The sequence below is a fragment of the Mus musculus genome, chromosome 13 (assembly GCF_000001635.26).
Source record: "Mus musculus strain C57BL/6J chromosome 13, GRCm38.p6 C57BL/6J".
Lineage (NCBI taxonomy): Eukaryota > Metazoa > Chordata > Mammalia > Rodentia > Muridae > Mus > Mus musculus.
Genome location: NC_000079.6, coordinates 43057041 through 43075295, shown reverse-complemented (window position 1 = coordinate 43075295; position 18255 = coordinate 43057041). Strand labels below are relative to the sequence as shown.

Sequence of the window (18255 nt, the reverse complement as noted above, 5' to 3'; positions counted from 1 at the left end):
CCTCCATTCTCAACCACTGGTGTCCAAACCCTGGACCGCGGCATATTTCTTCCCCGTGCTTTGGGATATTCTGTTATGTCTTCTCGAGCAAGTCCTATTTTATCTTCCAGATCTAGCATACAGGAAAAAACCTCTCTCCCAAACTGTCTTTGCTCGTTATAGCCTGCCTTCCCCACCGCACAGAGACTATACATCAAGTTAGCATTAATGGTAAGAGCAGCAATCACAGTGGCGGGCATTTGGGTCAAGGGCAGATCAAGTCTATCTCTTATTTGAAATGGTGGAACCGTTAATGCTACACATTCTAGACTGTTCCAAATTTTAGAATACAAAGACACACATGTAATGGGGATGGGGATCCAAGCACAAACACAAAATTCATTTATGTTTCATATATATCTTTGTATACATAGCAGAAAATTAATTTTATAAGGTTTTATAAAGATTTCTTTTAAGATTATGAGTGTATCTGTGTGTGGTTATGTGCACGTATGTGCAGGTGCCCTCTGAGGCCAGAGGCACTGGATTCCCCCGGAGTCGGAGTTGCAGGTGGTTCTGAGACATCTGATCATGGATGCAGGGGATATCTCTTATCCTGTTTTTTTGTTTGTTTGTTTTTTTGTTTTTGTTTTTGTTTTTCGAGACAGGGTTTCTCTGTATAGCCCTGGCTGTCCTGGAACTCACTTTGTAGGCCAGGCTGGCCTCAAACTCAGAAATCCGCCTGCCTCTGCCTCCCGAGTTCTGGGATTAAAGGCGTGTGCCACCATGCCTGGCTGTGGGATATCTCTTATGTTCTCTGCAAGGGCAGTGTATGCTTTTATTTTTTATTTTTTTTAAAAGATTGTATGTATGTATGTATGTATGTATGTATTTATTTATGATAGCTAAGTACACTGTAGCTGTCTTCAGACACTCCAGAAGAGGGCAATAGAGCTCGTTACGGATGGTTGTGAGCCACCATGTGGTTGCTGGGATTTGAACTCAGGACCTTCAGAAGAGTAGTCAGTGCTCTTAACCACTGAGCCATCTCTCTAGCACACCCTCCCCATCCAGTGTGCTCTTTTAAATGATGAGCCATCCCTTCATCCCAGTTTCAGAGATTTTAAGTAAAATTGTTCATGAGCCAATGTTTCTATACAAATGAACCAGCCCTTTTAAAGTTAAGAATCTATTGCATTTATGATTTTGATTATTGTGATTTATGATTATTATGATTGTGTGTGTGTACGCGCGCGTGTGTGATGTGAGACAGGGAGAGGTATGTGCACACAGCACAGATGTGGAAGTCAAAGGACAGCTTGGAAGAATCCTTCTTCCCTTCCACCTCTGTGTGGACTCTGGTAATCGAATTTGGGTCTTCAAATTTGCATGGTCGGGTGGGTAGCAAGTGAGTAAAATGCCTTTACTCACTGAGTCATTTTGCCAGCCCTGAAACCTTTAAAGTGACTTGAGTATTCCTCAAATATTAGTGATTAGTGCATGAAATAATATTTGCTTAAGGTATGAAAACATAAACTTTCTGAATAAAAATGGGAATTTTTACCCCCCCCCCCCCCCGGGGAGCGTTGTAGCAAATGCTAGCATGTTTGTTTCCACTCCCTCTTGCCCCACCCCACGCTGCTGAGAAGTAACTCATGCGCCTCCCTGTGTCTGCTGCGGAGCAACTGCGCATGCTCCTTCTTTGCTGGGTGGCACTCTGCACTGTCTGCGGCCTACAGCTTTATCTTCCCCAAGATGTAATGGATATGAAGGAAGCTCTCGCTCAGGAAGAGAGAACAAATGTTCTCTTATTTTTATACTTTCAAGAAGTACTTTTTTCCCCAATGTATAGTGAAATATGAAATAAGACCCAAACAGAAGTTAGAACCCACTAGGCCAGCAACTTAAGCTAAAGCAATTTACAAACAAATGTTGAAAAAATTGGCTTAGACACTTAATTTTTTTTTTTTCTTCCAAGATACCAGCTTCTCAAAGTTGTGTTTCTTTGGCCTTCCTGGGAAGCTTGGGAGAGACTCACTTCTAAGCCTCACCTTTAGAGATCATCAGGCACTGAGGGTCTCCAACAGAGTCTCCCCTGGAAACAAGTGCCCAGAGATCACGCCTGTCAACGGCAATGACACTGTGCAAAGTGTTACTAGCATAACCCAAACTTCTCGACACCACTAAAGCTACGGTCGCGTTAGCAAATTGCAGTCATGCTAATGCTTAGTTGTTGAGTCTGCAAGATGGGATGAATCAACTTGTCACATGACTTGTAAGACGAGCTAAGATAGAAGAACTACCATTCTTGCTGGTTACACCATCATCACTGCTGAACATTTCCCTTGGGAAGCCCCTCTTCTCCAGGTGGGCCTAGGACCCTCCTAGGCCCCAAGCTTCCCCGGCCCCAGCGGCTCACTGTGGTTCACTCTTCTTGACTTGTTGCAGAGACTGTTTGTAGTGCGCAGCCGTGATGTATTAATCAAATCATACTGAGTGTGGTCATTTTCTCACCCATCTTACTAAGCACCAGGAACTGAGCCTGGTACATAGTAGGTGTCCAATGTCATGATTTCTTCTCATCATGACTATAGTCAGTGGGAAACATGGTATCCAGCTTCTCCTCTGCTAATGAGGTCTTTTTTTGTTTTTTGTTTTGTTTTGTTTTGTTTTGTTTTTTCGAGACAGGGTTTCTCTGTGTAGCCCTGGCTGTCCTGGAACTCACTCTGTAGAACAGGCTGGCCTCGAACTCAGAAATCTCAGAAATCCGCCTGCCTCTGCCTCCTGAGTGCTGGGATTAAAGGCATGTACCACCATGCCTGGCACTAATGAGGTCTTGATCTGTCAAAAGCCATCTAGGAAAGGCTAAAGGAATGCAAGGGAGTTTTCTGGAGATGGCCCACTGTTTTGCATGGCCTGTGATGGGCAAGCTTTAAGAATGCAGGGTCCTTAGAGACTTCAGCCCAGAATTGCTTCCTGTGACTGATGTGTCTCTCCTGTCACTATTACATAGCCTAATGATTCCTGGGCATCAGCCCACACTATTGGGCACATTCCCTGCAGATCAACATGAAGATGAACTTCATTGAATTATTGCTGTTTGGATGAATTAATGATTTTATAAAACTCCTGATTTGATTAAATAATTTCAGGAAGAAATTTTTAGGAGATGGTTTTAGTTGTTTTGCCAGAAGGATGTATAATAAAGTTAGAATCAAGAATAGAATGTGCCCACTCCTCATAGAATGGTAAGTAAAGGATACATAGCAAGGAGTAACATGAGCTTTCACAATTGCACCAAAAAGAGAATAGGCTTGAGACAAATTTGTGATCAAGGAAAAGTATTCATTCTAGGTCAGGTCCAAGGACGAAGCCACAGGTGTAGGCACGCTATGATAAAGCAAGGCCCTGTGAAACTGTTGCTTTGAACTCATAATGAGCTTGTAGAATCAAACACTGCTTTGAATTTAATATCAACATCCTTCTGTCACACTCCTTTTGTCTGCCCCATGCACCAAATGTATATATCTGTTTGTCTATATGTATGTCTATACATACAGGTATAGGTATGTATATGTATGTGTGTACGTATGCATAAGCACTTGTGGAGTTGACGAGACAGGTGGTTGGACCAGACCAGAGTATGCATGTGTATGAATGTTTGTGTGTCTGTGCACATTATCTGTGTAAATGATTTCCTTTCATTTCCTTTCTTTTCTCTCTGGTTCACAAAGCGTTAACTAGTTCTAAGCCTCTTGCCTGGCCAGCAAGAGGTCCTTGAACCAGAAGGAAAGAAAACCAGCACTCATTAGCACACTATAGTAAGAGAATAGAAACCAGCGCTTATAGCACAAAACAGTAAGAGAGTTACACAGCCAAGGATCATCAGCCTTTGGCCTTCGTCCAATGCTGCGACCCGCCTCAGTACCATTCCTTCTAAAAGCTGGGGTGGGCCTTGGTGCTAATCAAAGTGTAATTTATATCTAAAAGGGCCTGAGAAACACCCGCTAAGACACTTTCTTTCCCAATTCTGTCCCTGCACAGGTGAAGTGCGAATACCCCAAGACTTCTCTAGGATGGAACTTAGCTAGCTGCTGCTCAGAGCTGGGGCTGGCTGGCTTGTGGAGGCTTCTGCTACAGGCTGTGGGTGGAGCCAGTTACTACTGGCAGAAAGTGCAGAAGATCTGAGCTCTAATGTCAACTCTGTCACCAAGGACCCTGCCCATGGCATCCAACTGAAGACAGTCAATATTTCCCAGCCTCAGCTTTTCCATCTGTGGGAAGGCTATATGTTTACCCTATAGTTTTATTGCCAGGAGCAAATAGCACTGAGGGAACAAGAGGGCCGGCCATAGGTCAGTCTGAGGCCTGAACTGGCATAGGGCTGAGTCACCTTCTGCGAAAGGAGCATTGTCTAATTTCACAAGGTCTCCATACCACTAAGAAGAGGGTCTATGATAAGCGACCCCCAGTGAAGTCCTTGGGGTACCATAAGAGTTTATCAGTGGAGACCTGACTTTGCAATAAACACCATAGTACTTGCTGGATCACCCTCAGCCTGCTTTGAAGTTCGGATACTGTATGACCTTGCTCTGAGAAATGTATTATTCACAGTGTTACTATCAGGGACTCTTGTCATGCTTCTGAAAATCGACCAGTGTTGCTGCTTCCCAGCCTGAGGTGGGACAGTGAGGGTCAGGTAGGCCTCGAAGGACACAGTGTGTGCTGGCATCACTGTATTCAGCAAGTGGGAGAATGTCTTGGTGGTGGCTGCAAAGAAGAGCTGTCATCTATGAACCAGTGTGTGCCTCTGATGTACACTGCACCTTGTGCTATAAAAAGCTTGTGGAACAGAGTTAGGAATGGGGAGTTTGAACTTAAGTCTCATTAGCTGGGAAAACTCAGGGATAAAATTGCATCTTGTACCTGGATAGGGCCCTAGTGAATCAAACCCTTTGCATCTACTAATATGCGACATCCATCTATTTTTTGCTGGAGGATACACTCTGCCTCTGGCATTTATGATGATGGATCTGAGGTTGCAGGGAGAGATGCAGCAAATGCTTGCTCACTGATTTCCATAGCCAGACTGATTTAGCTGAAGCGTGCTCATAAAGCTTGCTCTACTGAGAGAGTAGAAGAAGCTAAAATGACCAGTTCCAGGAATTGGGAAAATCAACCCAAACTGTGAGTGTCACAGAGCCTCAAAGTCCAGGATGGCTGGCCTTCCCACACAACAGCTCTGGCTTATGATTTTAGATAATGAAATGAAAATGTAAGATTATTTCTGCCATCAATTCTCTTGATGGAGGACTGCCGGCCATGAATGTGCATCAGTGGAGGTTAAGTAAGCTACAAGGAGTATCCCTATTCTAAAACCCTGAACCACTCATACATCTGAAATATTCTACACTTGAGCTTTCATAATGGATCAAAGTAAAAATGCATGTCCTCTGAACATACTGTATACAATGACCTTCAACCTATGCATACAAGGTATATTTGGAATAAATGAATTTTGTGATCCTATCTGGGTTCCATCATCAAGATGTCTCACTACATGATATAGATGAAAATATTACAAAACCTCAAACAGTCCCCAAGGATGAAACATGTCTGGTCCCAAGTCTTTCAAAGAAGGGGCAATGGAACCATCTACTTATAGCCTCTTTTCCTACGGCTACCAATGAACTTTTACATTGGCACCTGTTCCAGGAGCCTATGTTTTAACTACTAACATGTGAACAGTGCTCATCATGGCTAGTAGCTCTTGGTCCCTAATGCACAAAGGTGTTGGAAGGATTTCTCAGTCATTTGTCACCTGGTTTTAGCACGTTAGATGAGTCCCGGATGACACATACTTAGGGCTTAAATTATAGTACTGCCTCAGAGTCCCCTTGCCTGAAGGAGGGAGTTAACAAGAATATCATCAATTCCTTCAGCACACAAGCCTGCCCCAGGGGCTTCATGATAGCTTGAAGTTTTGCTTTGGTCAAAAGGAAGATGCTCTGACAGACCTCTTTTTAGGGCCAGTGATGCAGAAGGAAGCTAGGGGGTGGGGCAATGCCCCATGTCAGGCCAGGGTATGGTAACTATGGCATGCATCAGGCATTCCGGAATCCTGAAATCATAGACCATCCTAGATGACACCAAAGGCACCAGATGAATTTGGTTTGACCTCCCTCCCCCTTCTATGAGTGAACACTTTCATTCTCAAATTTACTTTCCCCAGTTGAGAGGGTGACAAGGAGGACTGTGTCTCGTGGAGAACAACTATTGGGGGTAGTGGATGAGGGCCACTCACCCGCTGTGCCGCTCAGGCGTGTCACTCTGGCAGGACATGGAATTCAATTAGACTCTTTGTAATAGAGTTACATGTGACATCCAGGTGACTCATCTCCAAGAATTACCACTGGGAAGAAAGGCAATCATGCCAACAAACGCTCACTGAGAAGGTGTGTAACTCTTGCTAGACATGACAAATCACCGATATAAAAACATGTTCTATTGTTTACTTTTATAACAATGGATGAGGGCTGTCGTGGGAGGGGTGAGTTTGTCATTCCCTTGAGCCTTCCTCAGACAGGCAAATATGGAAGAAAACCAGAGATAAATAGCTGGAAGAGAATTCCCCTTCACAGTGGGCCATTGAAGGCTGATATACGTGAAACACAAAGAATAGAGAGGACATTGGGTGAAAATCACAGTCACCAGGTTGAGCAAAACACTCCCATGTCTGCATAGAGCACTAGAACCTGAGGACACAGCCATGGGGTCAAATCTTTAAGTTTAGAGCAGATAGAAGAAAATACTACACAGAAAATATCAGGAGAATATGCATGGTAAAGGTATAAATGAGTTCAAATTAGGGATGTGAAAAGGGATTCTATGTTTAAAAAGAGGAATAAGTCTTGACTCTCAAATTTAGTGTACTGATTCCTAAAAGGCCTTAGCAATGGGGTCTCCTTGTAGTCACAAGGTGAGCATCAGTAGGACAGCGCAGGGACTACAGCAAACCGAATTCTCCCCCTCATGAAACCTACCTCTTGGACAGTTTCTAAAAACGTCCAAGAGAGCTGAGGAGCACAGAGCTGCAGGTTTTGGGAACTTCACCTATTAAAATGGGCAAGATCTTCCTCGATCAGATTTGTGGTACCTATCTGTTTTTCTGTGCAAGTTGTTATGGGCCCCCCACCAACCTCTCAGAACTCAGGTCTGTCCAGTTCACCTGCACCATGGGTAGAGCATATCTTCTTAACAAGGTAGTTTAGCTTGCACCACAGTGGAATTCAAGATTGGCTCGTGCTAATCGGCTGCTGTGTGATTTCACATGTGGGCTACAAACATTGCAACAGCAAACTGGGGAGCTTCTATGAATTGCTGCTGAAGACAGCCGATATTTTAGGGAAAGTCATGTGCTCTAGTTTGAGAGAGTAAAGGCTTCGAGGAGTGTGTGCCATCTTATTATAACTCTTGAAGAAAAAAGATGAAGTCACCCTTCCCAGTTCTCCTTCACTGAAACAAAAGTCTACTTACATACAATGTCACCAGCGCATCAGACAGATTCGGATTACAGACCGTGGAACAAGAGGTTGCAAGAATCTAAGAGGAAGCCTTTCTCTTTTTAAAACAACGCTTATTTCCCTCCCACCACAGTTTGTAGTAAGGATGTTAGGCAGGTTGTGTCTCCCTATGTGTACACTAGTGCAGAAGAGTCTGTGCAGCTACATAGTGAACCACGTGAGGGAAAAAATTGGGGCCCTTAGCGTGAAAAGATGCTTTTCATGTGAATATTGAGTGGAGGCTATATCAATTGCATGGCTGTAAAACTTATTCGGCTTAACTTTAAACTTAAAAAGTCTCAGTTACTTCATTGAATTTGCCAGCTTCAAGAAGCGGTACAAATCTGTGCCCAGTGCTAAAGACTGAGTGTAAATGTGGCTTGTGCTGGTCAGTGTGCCAGAGTCTTGTTGGAGAAAAACGGTAGCACCAGAACTCATTCTTTCTTGTCAGTCTTGACCCAATGATGTCACCATCCCTAGATCCTTATCAGCACGTACTTGGTGTTGATTGCAAGCTTTTGGAACCGGGGCAGAACGGCTTGGTTGCCATGTAACCTAAGCATGGTAGTATAAGTAAAGCGAAAGCTGGAAAAAGATGTCAGTGGGAGAGAGGCAATGTGTGACGGTTTGAATATGCTTGGTCCAGGGAGTGGCACTATTAGAAGGTGTGCCCTTGTTGGAGTGGGCGTGGCCTTGTTGGAGTAGGTGTGTAACTGTGGGTATATGCTATAAGACCCTTATCCTAGCTGCCTGGAAGTCAGTATTCTGCTGGAAGCCTTTAGATAAAGATGTAGAGCTCTCAGCTCCTCCTGTACCATGCCTGCCTGGATGCTGCCATGTTCCAACTTTGATGATAATGGACTGAACCTCGGAACCTGTAAGCTAGCCCCAATTAAATGTTGTCCTTAATAAGACTTGCCTTGGCCATGGTGTCTGCTCAGAGATAAAACCCCAACTAAGACACAAGGGTAGCAGGCTGACACACTTACTAGCTTTTGTTCAATGCTAAACACACACAATATATAGCTAACTAATGGCACCAGGGTCCATGTTATGTATGCGAGCTTCCAGGGGACATGTTCAGCTGAAATCAAGGAATTGCTGCCGAGAACCCACAAAGGATGCCCCAGTCCTCTTACAAAGGCAAAGCCTTCTGGCATTCAAGGCCCCTGGTTTTCAGCCCTAACCTTCATTGCGATGCCACTAGAATCCTGCATTACTGCCCCAAAGGACTACTTGCTATTTCTTGAGCATAACGTCCCTCATAAACATCCTCCTGGGGCCTGTGCTTCTTGTTCACATCTAATGCACATCTGCTACCACTATTTTCTTCAAAATTGTTTTACATATGGTCTCCACACCAAGTGTTTCCCATAGTGATTACCTCCTGCAGATCCTATCTCAGGCCGTCTTAGCCTCTTTCTAAAACAGTACATGCAGGCTTAGTCAAACACCCTATACATGGTGGGAATCAAACTGTGTCCCTCCCCCAACACACACACACACACACACACACACACACACACACACACACACACACATACACACACACACACACACACACACGGTGGCAGAGGGGGGGTCATTTTTGTACTTTCAGAAAAGAAGGTCAAGATTAGATAATATGGAGAAACTGGTATCGTGAAGTCAACCCAGGAAACGTACCCATTCCTTACACTTTTATTTTGAAATCTCTGGTGGTTATGAGTTTAGATGTATTGGAAGCCTTTCTGATTGTTGCCAGCCCATGTTTAGAGCTAGCCAGGGCTCATTCTGAGCTTGTCTTTGGCATGGGCATGCAATACAGAGTAGCCTAAGTGCCACACCACCTCCCCCAGGCATGTAGACTGTAGGGTACAGTGGTATTTTGTTTTCACTATCCCCGGCAGATACCAGGCAACTAGAGGAACCCTATTTGGTGCATGCTTGCTGGGGCTTCACTCCAGCCAATTCAGACAGTTAACTTTACCCTGCTCCCTTTTCTATAGAACCACCAGAGAGCCTTTGCCTTGCTCCCATTTCTGCCTCATAACCACCCTTAGGGTCCTCTCTTAACCGTGGATGGTGAGCCAAGCCTCTGTCTCCAGGACCATAAGGATAATAGACTTGCGCTTCCCACTTGTGCCTGAACTTGACCTAAGAGAACACAGAACATCTTCACAGCATCAGTTACCAACAAGTGTAAACTGTCCATCTCCATATATGGCCTTTGTGTTATGAGCAATTATTTTTTTCCATTCAGTGGCATGGATGAAGCCCAAGTTCATGGTACCCTAATCTTTGGAAGGTAAGGGCAGAGGTGAAACACACCACTGTGTGGAGCTGAAGGGGGGGAAGCATGAAGGTAGGATGCCAGAGAGAGAGAGAGGGGGGGGAATATTAATCTGAGAGCAACACAGCAACAAAATGAAATTAGGTATTCAAATATGACTACAGAACAACGAAAGTGCCCACAAAATCAGAGAGAGAGAGAGAGAGAGAGGGAGAGAGAGAGAGAGAGAGAGAGAGAGAGCTAGCTATAAATAGGAACACTGGTTTCAGCTTAATGATCATTGCATCTATTCTCACTAGACTCGCCTAAGTGCTGGAACTGGAACGTTCTGCAGGGCAGATGTTGTTTGTTAGGACAAATTGTAGTTGCAGATACCATGGCACATTGAAATGAGCAATTGCTTTACATTTGCTGAGAGTACAGTTGTTTCTTGGTATCTGAGGGGTATGAGTTCTTGCCATAACCACACCAGCAAGCAGATGGTCAGGTTCCTTACACCAAATGGCTAATGTGTACACACAGTCTGCACACACACCTCCTCCTGTATACTTCAAATAATCTCCAGGTTACTTATGGTACCTAACACACTGGGAATGTTATGTTAAGTACAACAGTGATTATTGGTATTTGTGTTATTTTTTTATTATTGGATTTCAGCCTTCAAAATTATGAGAAATAAAATTCTTTTTAAGTATTTTTAAAATTAATTTTATGCACATGTGTGTTTTGCCTGCATGTATGTATGTGTGCCATGTTCATATCTGATGCCTTCAGAGGTCAGAAGTGGGTGTTGGGTCCCTTGAAATTGTAGTTGCGGATGGTTGTGAGCCACTGTGCAGGTGCTGAGAACTGAATGTGGGTCCCCCGCGTGAGTGCTCTTGATCACAGAGCCATCTCTCCAGACCTGACAGAGTTAAGTTTTGTTGCATAAGACATCTAGCCTATATGATTTGGCATGGCTGCCTGAGCAGACTAATATAAGTGGTGAAGCAGGTTTTCTAATTACTTAAATGGATGAAAACATACACAGATCGGAAACCCACAAAGCCGATTTCCTGGCAGTCTAACTACAATCACCATCTTCATATCCTTTGTTGGTCATCTTCTGTGAGAAGGAGATAGGAATAATGGTACCTAGTAAAGTTCTCCGGCAACGCTAGCTGCCCAGTGGCTACCCAAATGTGATGTCAGGCCATGAAGCCATGCCACCACGCATTATCCTTTGAAACCATGCTTTCTTCTGCATTCACCTACCATGTATGGGGTGCCTGCTCCTCATGGGGTCTTCACACAGAAGGTACTGGTTATAGTCATGTGATGGTTACCATATAGCTCCTGGGTAAGAATGCTTAAGGAAGCAATTGTGGAGACTTAGAAAGGCAGGAGACAGGGTTTAGCTCTGATCACACTTTCCCTCTGGGGCCATCCATCATTCCACTAAGAACCCATTTCTCCGAGACTCATTCACCTTAGATCACATCCACAACACAGGCAGCTAGCTCGACTGGGGACTGTACCTCCAGAAAGGTAAGACTCTGATACCCAACAACTTCCAACTCTGGCCCATGTGCTGCTAGGTAGGCTGATGATGGAGAAGAGGAGGTAGAAGAGGGGGCCATGAAGAATACAGGAAGAATGAGGGCTTTTCTCCGCTCAACTGAAGAATAGAGAATTGTAAAACACACATTCCCCAAGTCCACTGTGGTTTTCCTGATGACGTGGAACTGAATCCTAAAGAAGAGTTAGTTCTGTGTGTAGCTCTCTGATTGGGAAGCTGGGAAACACTCCCACTTCTTTTAATCAAGCCTGGTGCCTGCTAATGGTCCAACAATTTCTTTCCAACACATGGACAAAACAACAACCATGAGAACATACTAGCCACTCACGAATCTTAATTTAGAGTTCTGGAATGTCTTAGTTGATTAATTCCTTCTGACATGGCCCAGATGTCTCTGGTGTAATTAGCGACAGAACGGGGTTAGCAGAGCCTTTCATGGTGATGCAGATTCATTATGACTGATTGCTCATTTATGAAAATTAAGCAAGTCTAATGGAGTTCAGACCTAAAAGGATAGCACTAGCTTGACAGCCCCTAGACACGAACATCTCTCCTGCTCTTATCTTTACCACATTTAAGAGACAACCACGCACAAGAAAAGGTTAGAATGTATTTTCATGAGTTTGTTCCAAGTTATATGGTACAGATGTTCATAGATCATATAGACATACTCAGAGAGATCTTCAGTCCCTCATGTGCAGGGTCCTATGAATAGCCGCTCCACTCAAGCAAGGTTGCCATATTCTCTCATTTATTAGATAACTAAATAAATTGGAGGATACCATGAAATAAATATTCTGTAGCTACTCTTTCCTATCTACTGGCTTCCTCTTTTTTCTACTGATAATGGATTCTTGTCAGCTCACACTGCATTGACAAGAGAAGCCTTCCTGGCTCAGGTCATTCTGCTCAATGCCATTAGTAATGTTGAGGTGCATGGTGCACAGCTGGCCTTGTTGGCATCTGTGACAAGTCTCCAACTGTTTCCCATTTCTGTTCATTCTACCCGATGACCCAGGAAAGTTATTTTATTTTGTTTTGTTTTAATAGTGGGCCTCAATATATAGCCCTGGCGGGCTGGAAACTTCCTTTACAGACTAAGCAAGACTAAAAACCAGCACAATCTGCTTGCCTCTGCCTCCAAAGTGCTGCAATTAAAGGCATGCAGCACCATGACTGTCCTCTCTGAGAAGATAACTTAAAGGCCCACTCCATCATACCCCTCACTCCCAGCCTCAACATTGCTACTTCCAAAGGAATAAACTCTTTGCTGGCCAGTACCGGGTGAACCCTGTCTCTCAGTGGTTTTAATAAAACCCTAATGGAGTCTTTATCCCAGCTGAGCCACTGAAGTGACCTAACATATTATTACCTCTGAGCCTTTTCCAGAGTCTTTTTCTTGGAAATCTATTCCCTATTTCTTTACAAATGTTCTTCACTCTGCAAATGTCAACCAGACTTCAGGGGCCCTCTGTGAGGCTGTACTGAACCATGATTCTGTTCTGAATGGCATTTGTTAGAGCACTCTAACACAACCAGCCCTGAGTTCTATAGAGACCTGGCTTTGCACTCCTGTGGACACCCAAATCCGCACATGCTCAAGCTCCTTCTACAAAATGACATAGTATTTATATAGACCCCACACACATCCTCCCCGATACTTAATTATCTCTAAATGAGACACTGCTTAGTTCAATTCAGACACTGGGGAAATAACTGTAGCACCATGCTGTTGAGGGAAATGACAAGAAAAAGGTCTGGACATATTCAGTATAAAATTTCTAATAAAAATTTTTGATGTGTGGGGTGGCTGAAACATCGATATAGAACCTGTGTCTACAGAGAACTGATGGAATATGTATTCATTAAACAAGTACAGAGTTGTGTCCACTTTGATAACAACACAGTGTTCTGTCCATGGAAGGCATGTTGAGCAAATATGTATAATATGTACATATAAGGGTTTATTCTGCACACTATTGAATTTTTCTTAAGGGGTGTTCATTGTCCAAGGCTTAAAGGGTATATATAACTTAGACTTTGTAGTTTTAATCCTAGAAATTCCCTGGGAAAACCTTAAAAAGACATAGGGAGACTACTACAGATGCTTGCTGTTGTATTTTTTACAGTAGAGAATGCAGAAGAGTCCCTTGATCTGCACCAAAAAGCTAATAAAACCACATGGTGGAATAGTTACTAATACGATGAGATTTGGCTCCCACATAGTTCTATACGAAGAACAGGCGAGGAGGCACTGTGTAGAGTGATGGTTGATTTTTGCTAGACAGTGGGTTTGTGTCTTGGACAGTGGCCTATTTTCCCTTTGATATTCAGTGAATTATAATGTTGGGATACTAAACTGATGTGTTAAATGCTTCTTAGAGAGCCAACAGTGCTTTTATGTCACAGGCACCCAGCTGAGATGGATGGGGACATTGGTAGAGCACAGTTTGCTGTGAGTCCCTGTGGATGCTGGACTGTATGCTAACTCACACCGATAGCTAACAGGTGGGATGCCTAGCTTCCGATCTTGCTTCCACTGTCCTGCCAGCCCTGGAGAAGCCACTTTCTCTTCTTCACTCTGTCTACTATAAGTGAGTGCGTTTCCCACTTTCCTTCTCCTTCACATGTAAAATATCATAAAGGTCACTTAGACACTATTTGAAAAAACACATTCCTGTCATTCCAAAGAAAAGACAGGGACAAAAGTGGAACAGAGACCAAAGGAAAGGCCATCGAGAGACCGCCCCACACAGGGATCCATTCCATCTGCAGACACCAAACTCAGACTCAATTGCTGATGCTAAGAAGCACTTGCCCATAGGAGTCTGGTATGGCTGTTCCCTGAGAGGTTCTATCAGCCCCTGACCAATATAGATGCAGATACTCACAGCCAACAATCGAACTGAGCCCAGGGACCCCAGTGGAAAAGCTAGGGGAAAGACTGAAGGAGCTGAAGGGGATTGCAACCCTCTACTAAGAACAATATCAACTAATTGGACCACCCAGAGCTCTCAGAGACTAAACTATCAACCAAAGAGTATACATGGAGAGAGTCAGGATTCCAGATACATATGTAGCAGAGGATGGCCTTATTTGACATCAGTGGGAGGGGAGGCCCTTGGTTGTGGAGGCTTGATGCCCCAGCATAGGGGGATGCTAGAGCAGTGGGGCAGGAGTGGGTGAATGGGTGGAGGAGCACCCTCATAGAGGCAAAGGGGAGGGAGGAGAGGAGGGATGGGATGGGGGGGGTGTAGAGGGGTAACCGGGAAGGTAGGTATCATTTGAAATGTAAATGAATAAAATGATAAAAAAACAAAAAAAAAACTCCACAAAGTATGTTGTACAAAAGCAGTTGATAGGGGTCTGATTATATCACACATGGTGAAATGCAATTTCATTACACACCCAGCTCTATACCTGAGCACATTCATTAATCACACAGAGCAAAAATACAAAAAAGAAAAACATTTTAGAGCAACTCTGCTAAGCCTTGCTTCCTCTAAAGTATCCCCACACCCTTATTGGCTATTTTATTGCAGTTGCTTTTTGAGACAGGGTCTCATGTAGCTCAGGCTGGCCTCTAACTGCGGATCCTTCTGCCTTCCCGTCCCAAGTGCTGGGATTACAGGCACGCACCATCATGCCTCCGTTCTTTCTTTTTTTAAGAGAACTGACAGTAAATGAATAAAATTAGTTTTAATTGCAGAAATATTCCAGACTTTAGATCAATAACTTACAAACATTTAAAGCCTTCGCAGACTCATTACAAAAGGAGCAAAGCACTTGTTTTTTCTCGTCTGTGTAAACATTTTGACATTGATTCTAATTCACCCAGATGGGCGATAATCTTGAATCGGTCACATAAATACAATGTACATATTTACAGATACACAGACGACAGATAACACCGAAGGCTCTTAGCATATGGCCGGCAATTGCATATCAAATGCTTCTTGACACAGAGACATAAATCCTGGTCGTGACTTCATGTACCAACAAGCACGTACAAATACCCAAACACCCAGTGGGGCTGTCTTCTCAGAGATGTGTATTCAGGTCTCAGATAAAAAGAATGAGAGAGTAAAAATTGTCCCGTGAAGGGAGGGAGGGAGGGGCCGTGCGCCTCGGAAGATGTTGGACTTACCTGTTAAGTGGTTGGCAATCCGGGCAGTGGGTTTGGGAGGCAGGGCCGGGGGCTGCTTGTGAAGGGACAACTGTTTCACTGGGGTCTCCTCATGGTCTCCAGGGAAAGCAGCAGATTTTTTGGGGGGCAGGAACAGAACTGGTTTGGCTGAAGGATCTTGGGACAGGAGGACTCCAGACTCACTGGCAGAGGGACTCTCTTCAGACACTGAGGGGACAACCACATGATACACGAGAGACATTACACGAACGCAGTGCAGGCCAGCTGGGGGACACAGGACAGGGACGCTGGAAAGCCAACATGACGGCAGAGTGCCACCTGCTGCAGGCCATCATGGGAACACAGAGAGGGAGAGAGAAAGATAAAGCAAGGGCAAAGGAAAGCCAAGAAGGCAGATAGGGTGTAGAGAGGCAGAAGGGGAGGAGGAGAGAAGGGGAGCAGGAGCAAGAGCAAGGACATGTTCTCATGAAAAAATGTCACCATTTCAAACTGAGCCTGCATCATCCAAAGAATACAGATGCTCTACCCAGTGACTCAGGAGACCAGAGGCACAGCTAACAGGAGTAGAAGAAGGATTTCAAGTCCCCTAAACGGAAAAGAACTTCCTCAAACTCTTCTTTTGCCGAGAGAAGAGTGAGACAGGCCACAAACTCGTACTGGTATTGTCCAATGGGTCTTCTTGCTCTCTGGTCTGGGATACCAGTGGCATCTGGCAAAGCTGACACCCTCACACTTTGGTGGCTGTTCCTCTAATCTTTGGAATGGTCAGGACCAAGAGTCAGGGTCTCAATGAGGGCTCTAGTTCGAAGGGCAGACTCTTGCCTAGCCTGGCTCTGTACGTTCTCACAAGGCAGAGGATGTGCAAAGGCTATGCCTTTTAATTTGTCCAGTTCCTTTACTTCCTGATTGTCAGACTTCTTATCATCTTTATTTTTTTCCCTTCCTTTCCCTCCACACTCCTCTCTCTAGGGTCTCTTCTGTTCTAGGATGGTTCTAAACTCACTCTGTAGCAGGAGATGACCTTGAACTTCCAGTTCTCCTGTTTCTACCTCCCGAGTGCTGGGATTCCAAGGCACGTACCACCCTGCCTTAGGACTAAGTACATGGTACTAGGGATTGAACCCAGGGTATCCATGCAAGCACTGTAGCAACCTTATAGCACCTTGACTCTCACCATCTTACTGCAACTTATCTCTTCTTTGGTTGAGCTGTCATGGGGTGGTACCCACTGCTTCCTTCTGTGCTGGTAATCTACATAGTAGCAGTATAACTCTGTGAGTCTGATGGGGTAAGAGATTTCACTAAAACAGCCTAACTGCCAGCTTCCAGTGGAGCATGGGAAGTTGGATGGTTCAAGGGAAGTTGAGATAAAAAAATATCCTTGCTTAACATTCTAAAGGACAAACAAATTATGGCTCCGTTGATTGTCTGTCCCCCTGCTTTCCATGACTGCTACAAGCAGGGAGTTTATACAGGATTTCTCCCCGCTTCTTGCCTTCCTTCTCCCCTGGAAGAAATAATATCTACATAGCAGTACAACCCTGCAAAGAACCCCGGACACCCAGAGTTTTCCCCCACTGCAAGGGACATTGTTCTAATTACTTGTTGAACAATAGCTGGCCTGATCCCACAGGTAAGTGTGGGAACCGACTTGGGAAAACAGTCTCTCACCTTCCCCAAATGTGAGCAATGTGTACACATGGATGCCACATACAGGGGCGCCAGGACGGGACCTTATCACCCACACTCCAGGTAGTCCTAGAGGCTCTTTGAACAGGCCATCTCCTGCCATGTGCTGAGCCTCTCTGTTGGTAGAGATTATCTTTGGGTTGACTAGGAGGTCTCTGTACTTCCTGAGAGAGGCAAATTGGCCACTGAATGACAATGGACCAAAGAGAGAGGCAAATAATCAAAAGGCATCTAAATCCATCTATAGGCAGGCTCCAGCTTAGTTGGAAAATTGTATACAATTTAACAAACATGCCAGTTGTCTGCATCTAGTAGATTTACTAATCTGGAATGATTATTGATGGGTATATTGGGACTAGAAATTAAATGGTGTGGTCAGGCCTTTGGAGCAGTTGGGCTAGACAGGCTTAGAGAGAGATAGAATCCTTTTGATTTATGTTAACAAAGGTGAGTGTCAGAAAACAAACAAGATTTTAAACCATCAATATTATAAAACAAGTTACAATAATTTTAAATAATTAAAGTGATGCATGCCACAAAAAGTGCTTTTACTAACTATAAAGCATCCCGTGAAAATAGCATTTGTGTTTTCCTAGGTTCAGTTATGTATAGACAAACTGTGTGGTCAGTTTCCCTGACATTTCTAGGTATCCATGCTCTGGATGGTTCAAATGAGCATCCCAAGTCCTGCCAGGAGACTGTGACATCAGGGACCCACCCCAGGCCTGTGCCATGTCATTACCTGGTCCATCCATAATGTCTGAAGCTTGGAGCACCTCATATGAGCATGGGTCCCTGGGCATTGGGACAGGCTCCATTTCCGACAGAGCAGGCAAAGAGAGTTGGCTGGAGCTCAGGGACTGTCCGTTCTCCAGGGAGTCATCTTCATTTGATATAGAGAGTTCTCCATCTGTGGGAAGGAAGAGATGGTAGTATCAGATAAGGTCTGTCCTCACAGTGACACTCAAGGCTGCTAACAAGTCAAGATGCTCTGAACCATCTTTATCAAGGTTACTATTTGCACTTGATTGTACCTTTAGAGAGAGCC

The 18255-nt window shown here is 44.3% G+C and overlaps 1 protein-coding gene across 12 annotated transcripts in view; it reads right to left on the bottom strand.

The window, feature by feature from the left end:
* The window catches only part of Phactr1 (phosphatase and actin regulator 1), a 458153-nt gene that overhangs the window by 63231 nt on the left and 376667 nt on the right, over positions 1 to 18255 (bottom strand). For 7 of the 12 annotated variants that reach the window (XM_011244395.3, XM_006516905.4, XM_006516906.4 and 4 more), the window contains 2 exons: positions 17950 to 18117; positions 15519 to 15725 (listed from right to left, as the gene is read on the bottom strand). In XM_011244395.3, the coding sequence (XP_011242697.1) occupies positions 15519 to 15725; positions 17950 to 18117 (375 nt within the window). The remainder of the gene's footprint in view (positions 1 to 15518; positions 15726 to 17949; positions 18118 to 18255) is intronic. The other 5 variants (NM_001302635.1, XM_030247227.1, XM_030247226.1 and 2 more) reach the window with 1 other exon arrangement.